Source organism: Palaemon carinicauda, chromosome 4, assembly GCF_036898095.1.
Source record: "Palaemon carinicauda isolate YSFRI2023 chromosome 4, ASM3689809v2, whole genome shotgun sequence".
NCBI lineage: Eukaryota > Metazoa > Arthropoda > Malacostraca > Decapoda > Palaemonidae > Palaemon > Palaemon carinicauda.
Window position 1 is genome coordinate 33,943,177 of NC_090728.1, and position 7,500 is coordinate 33,950,676.

Genomic DNA, 7,500 nt, shown 5'->3' on the forward strand with positions numbered 1-7,500 from the left:
ATTATATTCACTGTGAATTGGTTGTTTAATTATCTCTTTGCCCAGTTTTACTTATCGCATTTGATGCCAGTTAATAATCTTCTTATCTTGGTCCAACAGCACATATAAGAATGCAGCCCAAGACGACTTATGGGACGTCATGACAAGAACCGCTCATGAAGATGGCACCTTACCAAAAGAAATAAGTGTCAAGGAAGTGATGGACACTTGGACATTGCAAATGGGATACCCTGTCTTAAATGTTACCAGATCATCCGATGGAATGTCTGCTACTATAACACAGGTTAGTTTCAGTCATAAATTAAATGAAATATGAAAATCTAAGACATCTGTTTAGAGAGGTAAAGCAAGTTACTTCTTTATAATTTGTTTAGAATATTTACTCTCATCCTAAATGGTTTCTTCTTTTTGGGTAGCCACTACAAGAGGATTGTTTAGTTTAAGATTACAAGCGAGGGATCTAAATCACTTGCTTAGAATGGTAAGGTACTTCTTTTGTATTTGTTTAGAACATTTATTCACACCAGAAATGGTTTCTCACTTTTTATGTAGCCACTACAAGAGGAATGTTCAGTCTAAGATTACTAACGATTTGATCTTTTATTCAGGAACGTTTCTTACTAGTCAAGGCCAAAAATTCTACCGACCCCCATGACTACAGCTGGTGGGTTCCTCTCACCTATACGAGCCAAGATAACCCAGATTTCACAAGCACGGAAACTGCATTATGGATGGATAAACAGAAGGAGATTTCCATCGAGTCTCTTCCTGCTCAGGATAAATGGGTTATTTTCAACGTCCAACAAATCGGTTACTACAGAGTTAACTATGATGAGAACAACTGGAATCTCTTAATTCAGCAACTCCAGACAGATCTCGAGGTTATTCATCTGATTAATCGTGCCCAGATAATTGACGATGCTATGAATTTGGCTCGTGCTGGTGAGTCATTAGATTTTCATCTTACGAAAAATTAAATTTACTTTACTTAATCTAAGGGATGCTTCTCTTGTCCTATACAGCAGAGGAAACCTACTCTCCCAGGACCTTCACAGTCATTTTATCATTATGTAATTCAAGGTATTCAGCATTTTCAACACAGTGCTCGTTTATTGTTAAATCCACATCATCGAAATACTTGAATTCAAATTTTCTGATAAGTTAAAAATCTATCAAAAAAAAAAAAAAAGAATAATTTACTATAACTTATTTGACTTGCAGGCCAATTATCATACAACACTGCCTTGAACGTTAATTCATACTTGGGCAAGGAAACTGAATACGTTCCCTGGACATCAGCTTTAAACAACATGGATTACTTGGATAGAATGTTAACACGTTCCAGTGGCTATGGAGCCCTCAAGGTGAGATGATAAAAATCTCTTGACAATTGTCTGTAACAGTTTTATTTCTCACCTACTGTTAAGCTAGTTTCTATATTTCTAGAATCTAAATTTTATGTTCATTAATTTTTTTCCCTTTACTCTCTTCTTTGGCAGAATTACTTACTGGACATGTTGATTCCTCTTTACGAGTCGGTTGGTTTTGACGATGACCTCAGTGATCCCCATCTGGATCAGTTTAAGCGAGTGTCTGCTGTGACTTGGGTGTGTGGTCTGGGCTATGATGATTGCGTCGCCAATTCTGTCAGTCTGTATAAAGCTTGGATGCAGAACCCTACTAATCACAGGTTTGATATTTATCCTTAGTGTATAAAAGCGAATGATCATGGGAAATTGCATTTTTAAAGTGCATATAATGATGTAGTTTTCTTTGTATTCCTAGAGATAGGGATTTTTTTTTCAATTCCAATGTGTTGAAATGTCTGTAGTATTGAAAGCAAGAGCTTCTGGTATAAAAAAGGCATCAGAAATTAGGCTTACATAAGTTATTTCCTTATATGCAATATCTTCTTTTACAGCATTATCTCACCTAATCAGAAGACATCGGTATTTTGTACAGCTATTGCAAATGGAGGAGAAGAAGAATGGAACTTTGCCTTTGAACAATACCAAACTTCTAATGTCGCCACCGAGGCGGACGCCTTGCTTTCAGGAATGGCATGCAGCAAAGAGCTATGGATTCTTAACAGGTGACTGTATTAAACAGGTCGTATCTAAGAAGTGTTTTCTTCATGCTTGGATGTGATAATGTTTGTTTGTAGTGTAATAAATGTTCATTAAGTCCGCTAAGGAGGTTATAAAATCGAGTCTGTTTATTTATTTGTCTGTGTGTCTGTCTGTGGACAGGATTACGTCAAAACTACCCGACGGATTTTGACGAAATTATTACCACAGATTGGTCTTAGGTCATGGACGATCCCATTAAAATTTGGAGATGATCCGGATACGGATTCTAGATCCGGATTTCCATTTTTTGCGATTTCAAAGATAAAATCAAAACCAATTGACGGATTTTGACGAAATTTCCACCACAGATAGATTTTAGGTAATGGACGACTCCATTAACCTTTGGCAGAGGTCATAAATCTCTGATTGCTCTTGTATTTACATTTAGTCAAACGAAAGCCACAACGAACCACAGTATTCTAAAATCTCGAAGCAAATCTTGAAAGCTTTTAAAAACTTTGTACAGCCTTAATAAATCGATTTTCCCAATCCATCGAAGATAGGAAAACTGATTGGTTTGTTTCCTTCACAGGTATTTAGACTTGACGTTCGACGTTGACAGTCCCATCAGGAGACAAGATGCAAGTAGAGTTTACACCAACATTGCCCGGAATGAAATTGGAAGGGATCTTGCCTGGGATTACATGAGGGATCAGTTTTCCAAAGTCTTCTCGTTGTAAGTATTCTGGAGCATGGTTTAAGTTAACTGCTTAAGTGAAGTGAGGTCAGACAGACCCCATGCTTCTTTGTTTTTTTAATTTTAATATACTAATATATTACATATAGTTATGTTCTCCCATATACTTTTCTGACGAGTGGAGTTGTTTAAGGGTGTGATAGGGTCATTCCTGAATCTTCCTCTATATAAGCTTTATAGAGCTCTTGGGCCCGTCAGACCCCGCTCTACTTTAGGTGCGAGTCTGTCAGACCCATGGTTTAAATTTTTAAGGTAATTACCTTAGTTTGAGGCAATTTTCATGATTTCAAGGTAACTTTTAAGGTAATGCTAAGGTGTATTCCTTTTTACTAGCATCAAATCTAAGGAAATTGGAAAAGTTTTAAGGTAATCTAAGGTAAAAAGCAGCATTTAAGGTAATGGCCACATGCTCAAGTTTAAACCCTGGCCAGACCCTGCTTTACCTATATGTGTTCCCTAAAAAAGGCTTTACCTATAAGGGGTTAATTAATATCTATTTACCTGCAGTACCTTCCTTGAAAATATCACAAGTTTATAATGGCTGAGTAAGCTTCTATCGATTTATTTCTTATGGTTATTGAACTTGACCATTCTTAATGCTTATTTCAATTCCAATCTTGTAAGGAAAGTATAATTTTCTTGAAATTCTTATCAAATATTCATGACTTTTTCCCTACACATTATCAGTTTTCTTCATCAATGACATTTGCAGTAAAACCATTTTTTTTTATTTTGAAAAATGTTATAGCTATTCTTATGTATTATATATTTTACCAAGTTTATTGATTTCAATAATCATCCAGATTGTATTACTTGTATTGTCTTTTATTATTATTATTATTATTATTATTATTATTATTATTGTTATTATTATTATTATTATTATTATTATTATTAGCTAAGCTACAACCACAGTAGGAAAAGAAGGATGCTATAAGCCCAAGGGCCCCAATAGGGAAAAGTAGCCCAGTGAGGAAAGAAAATAAGGAAATAATTAAACTACAAGAAAAGGAACGATCAATTAAAATAAGATATTGTCCATGATTACCATGAATCTTGTCTATTTATGTAATTCTGCTTTTTCTGCAGTTGAGATATGCTATTGCTTTTAACTCATTTTCATTTTATATAAGAACATATATCTCTCTTATTATGTTAAGTATCATGATAGTTTCAACCCTTCCATGCAGCATTATTATTATTATTATTATTATTATTATTATTATTATTATTATTATTATTATTATCATTATTATTATTACCAGCCAAACTACAGCCCTAGTTGGAAAAGAAAGATGCTACAAGCCCCAGGGCTGCAACAGGGAAAAATAGCCCAGTGAGGAAAGGAAATAAGGAAATAAATAAATGAGGAGAACAAATTAACAATATATCATTCTAAAAACAGTAATAACGTCAAAACAGATATGTCATATATAAACTATAAGAGCTATGTCAGATTGTTCAACATTAAAACATTTGCTGTAACTTTGAACTTTTGAAGTTCTACTGATTCAACTACCCGATTAGGAAGATCATTTAGTATGTTTGTGTATTCCCTCTTTCAAATATGGTTTGGAATCTACAAAATGCCATACAGTTGTGTTATATATAGTATTAAGCTGAAGTCTTGTAGAATTTGAATCTGCGAATAAACCAGAATGCTAGGGGAATATTATTTAAATATTATTAATAAAATTGTTATTTAAGTTGGTTTTCTTATTGAATTTAGGCCTATCTCGCCTTTTATCATTTGAAGAAACACATATGGCCACCATTTATCTATAATGGAGTCTCTCTTTCAGCTTGACTTCATTCACCCAGTTGGGTGACTGTATATCGGCAGTGACAGAAGACTTCAACACTAATACAGAATTGCAGGAGGTAAGTTTGTTATATTATTGGAGCTCATGTATCATAAAGTTGGGAACATGATAGGAGAATTACTATTATTTTCATAAAACTGACCTCTTTGCACTCACAATAAAACAGAATCATGGATTTTTCTAAGATAAACTGACTTTAAGAAAAGATTTTAGAGGGTTAATAAAGACTAAGATTTGTTGTCACATTTCACCCTTTTGTTCAGGCAGTTAACGTAGACTTAAAAATGCTTCTGAGGGTAAAGACCTGGACATCAACTACAGCGCCATCTTATAACATTTTTTGTCCTTTCTAATTCCTGTATAAATAATGGTTTCTTGAATCTATATAACAAGAATAACAATAATTGTATTGTTGTCTTGTGAATGTCCTGTAGAATTGTCCATGCCATCCAGTTTTCATTTCAATGTTTTTTTTTTAAATGAAAATAAAAAAAGTAAACATTTGGTCAATCAAAAAAAGTCTTACGTATGAAAGAAAGGACATTGTTTACTACTTAGTTTTAGTGTAAAAGAGATCTTCCTTGGTTGCACACAGAAAAAAAAATGTATCAAAAGAAACTAAGAGAGAAAGTATATGCTAAAATAAAATCCATGAAAGAGCAGACAGGAACTTGAGGAAAAAAATATGTGCTGAAGGGGGATGAATAAAAGATAAAGTGATATAAATAATTGAAAATGCGCAATGAACAATTAGCTTTTAGAATAAAAGATGGAGGCAACCAGATGTAGTATAATTAGAATAGACTTGTATTGTTGATAAATAGTTATCTATATTGTATAAACAGGAGAGAGACGTGGCAGTCAGTCACAGGTGCTCCAATCAACCAAACTATTCATAACTGAATTGAATAAAATCTTAAGAAAATTTATGAGAAATAGAAAGATAGCAGGTTGGGCTGTGATTGGGAAAATGAAGCGGATATCACCAGTTCAGTATAAACACTGGAAGAGCAGTATGGGTTTATAGAAGCAAGAGGGATTTTGTTTGTTATAAGTCCTATCTTATGAGAAGTTTGGAAGTAAAACCAAATATCTAATTGTGGTATACATGAACCTAGAGAAAGCTTATGATAGATCTGATAGAAATGGGATGTGGAGTGTTAAATATGGAAGGTGTTAAGAGTAATTTCAAGAGAAGTTAGAATTAATACGTGAAAAGTGAGGAGCTCGTTATGAATTGGATTTGAGACAATGTGTGTACCACGTCATCATAGTTGTTTCATTTCTTTATTTAAGAGAATTACAGAATGGGAAAATATAGTGTCAAAGCACACCGTGATAGATTATGTATCATAAGTGATAGTTGTGGAGTTTAAGGATAATGTAAAAACACCACAGAATTTGACAATATAGATTAAAACTGTTTTTATGTAAACAAATAAGAAAACGAATAACAGCAGGAGTAAGTTATAAGGTGATAGTTGGTAGAAATTCAATTCAATTCAAGCCTTTATTTCAGACGCAATGGTCCATAGATATACTTGTATTTTCAGTTAAAAGAGTGTGGGCCTATACAGTTATAGAATGAAGAAATAATATAATCTACCTTCTATTACTAAAAAAAGTATCTATCCGTAGATATGAGTACTGCTATTATTTGTGAATTACCCATTTTCATATATAGTATAAAAACTGGTGTACCAGTGTACTGCTAATGGTAGGATTAACCAGTTCTTTTATGATGCAATTTTCTGACTTTTCAATTCTTCCAATAATCTTATAGATAAGGTTCCTAGTTACAGCCTGACAGGCAGGCAAACACACTTCAGCAAACATTTGGCTAGCACTAAAGAATTATTATTACTATTAGCTGCTAAATTACAACCCTATAGTCATTTTTTAGTGAGGCAGATTTCCACCGATTCGCAGGGATGCACTTTTAGTTCGGAAAAGTTTCCTGATAGCTGATTGGTCGGAAGTATTCGGACAAAGATACTTCCGACCAATCAGCTATCAGGGAACTTCTCCAAGCTAAAAGGGCACCCCTGCGAGTCGGTGCAAATTTGCCTTACTAAAAACTTGACTATAGTTGGAAAAGCAGGATGCTATAGGCCTAAGCCCAAAGACCCCCATCAGGGAAACTAGCTCAGTGAGGCAAGGAAATGAGGAAATATACGAGAGAAGTTTAATGATGATAGCAACATTAAAATAAATCTATCTTATTTAAACTCGAAAAACTTTAATATAACTAGAGGAAGATAAATGAGATAGAATAATGTGCTCGAGTGTACCATAAAGCAAGGGAACTCTAATGTATCAAGGTACTCCAAGACACATACGCATTGCATCACACGTTGACGTAAGACGAAATGAGACATGGTCCACCCTAACAGAATACTTTCACACAAATTGTATTACATTTCATTTTCTCCGGCAGCTAATTGACTTCAAGAACGAGCACGCAGATGAACTCGGCACAGCCACCAGGGCAGTTGATCAGTCCATCGAGAGAGTCAACAACAACATTGATTGGATGTATAACTACTATGACGTAATCGTTCAGTGGTTGAATGACCATGGGTACCCTACTCATTTCAAATTCTAAAGTTGTGAATAAAAGAATATTCATTTTGTATAGAATTCTCCTTTTCCAACAATTCGTATATTTGTGAAAACTGTCGTATTCAAATTAAAAAAATATATCATTATTATTATTATCATTATTATTATTATTGTTATACAAACAAGATAAAGGTATCAATAATTTGCGACAAATGATAAATTATACCTTTTATCAAAAAATAACGGCAACAATTCTGTTGGACGCTTCAAAAAAAAAAAAAAAAAAAAA

At 33.8% G+C, this 7,500-nt stretch overlaps 1 protein-coding gene across 1 annotated transcript in view; it reads left to right on the forward strand.

The window, feature by feature from the left end:
- LOC137639888 (aminopeptidase N-like) overlaps positions 1-7,289 on the forward strand; it is a 31,221-nt gene extending 23,932 nt beyond the window's left edge. Inside the window, exons 11-18 of the mRNA XM_068372151.1 lie at positions 100-283; positions 609-942; positions 1,222-1,364; positions 1,500-1,690; positions 1,922-2,092; positions 2,662-2,805; positions 4,629-4,707; positions 7,087-7,289. Coding sequence (XP_068228252.1) covers positions 100-283; positions 609-942; positions 1,222-1,364; positions 1,500-1,690; positions 1,922-2,092; positions 2,662-2,805; positions 4,629-4,707; positions 7,087-7,254 — 1,414 coding nt within the window. The 3' untranslated portion in view covers positions 7,255-7,289. The remainder of the gene's footprint in view (positions 1-99; positions 284-608; positions 943-1,221; positions 1,365-1,499; positions 1,691-1,921; positions 2,093-2,661; positions 2,806-4,628; positions 4,708-7,086) is intronic.
- Positions 7,290-7,500: the final 211 nt, after the last annotated feature.